The sequence below is a fragment of the Sinocyclocheilus anshuiensis genome, unplaced genomic scaffold (genome assembly GCF_001515605.1).
Source record: "Sinocyclocheilus anshuiensis isolate Anshui unplaced genomic scaffold, SAMN03320099.WGS_v1.1 C32407748, whole genome shotgun sequence".
Classification (NCBI taxonomy): Eukaryota; Metazoa; Chordata; class Actinopteri; order Cypriniformes; family Cyprinidae; genus Sinocyclocheilus; species Sinocyclocheilus anshuiensis.
In genome coordinates this window covers 1-950 of record NW_015616030.1, presented here as the reverse complement: position 1 = coordinate 950, position 950 = coordinate 1, and the positions used below count along the sequence as shown (strand labels likewise).

At 37.2% G+C, this 950-nt stretch overlaps 1 protein-coding gene across 1 annotated transcript; it reads left to right on the top strand.

Annotated features, from left to right (window-relative positions):
- Positions 1-220: 220 nt before the first annotated feature.
- Positions 221-626, top strand: LOC107682616 (laminin subunit beta-1-like; the record flags this gene model as incomplete). The annotated part of the gene is made up of 2 exons (XM_016478799.1): positions 221-432; positions 530-626. Coding segments are annotated over exons 1-2 (298 nt in total), but the record flags the coding sequence as incomplete, so codon positions are not given.
- Between the last annotated feature and the right edge of the window lie 324 nt (positions 627-950).

Below are 950 nucleotides of genomic sequence, written 5' to 3'. Positions count from 1 at the left end.
AGTATTATTGTCGATACAATGCCTGATTTATAAATCTATTTAAAACATAGTATGGACAATTGAAAAGATTAGTACTTTTGAAGTCTAGATAAAGTTTTTTTTACTAGTATAGTAAAAAAAGTCATTTTAAAATGTACATTTTGCGCATCTAGTATAATTATGCATTTGACTCCTGGCCGCTGAGTTTCTAATGTTTTGTCCTGGTCTTTCTCAGAGTGTGTGTGTAATCATATGGGCTCTGTTGAGGAGACGTGCCCCTCTCCGGGTAACTGCAACTGTGACTTGAACAGCGGTCAGTGTCAATGTCTTCCTAACGTGGTGGGCCAGAACTGCGATCAGTGCGCACCGGACACCTGGAATATGGCCAGCGGGAGAGGCTGCGAGGCCTGCGACTGCGACCTCAACCATTCCGTCAGCTCGTCCTGCAATGAGGTCAGACCACCTTCACACACATACAGTATGTCATGTTTAGGATCGTAATAAAGTGCACATGGATTAATCTGTATTTTTTTTATTCTCTGTGCTGTAGATTATGGGCCAGTGCTCTTGTAAACCCGGGTTTGGCGGCAGAACCTGCCGAGAGTGTAGAGAGCTGTTCTGGGGAAACCCTGAGGTCAAATGCCACGGTGAGTTCCGAAAAACTGAAACAAATATCAGTGCAATAAATGACCCAATCAATTATGATAATAATTTGCAATGCATTTAACTTTAGTAATGTGATGTATTTCTAAGGGAACAGAATATTCTTTAGGAAATAATTTATTACAGTGCGTTATTTTGTTTATTTTTAATATATTAATTCAAGTTAGTTGTGATATTTGTTTTAATATTAATATAAAAGGATGCTTAAAACTGATCAAAAGTGACAGTAAAGACATTTTTAATGTTATAGAAAATTCCATTTCAAATAAATGTTGTTCTTTTGAACTTTCAAAGAATCCTGAAAAAAA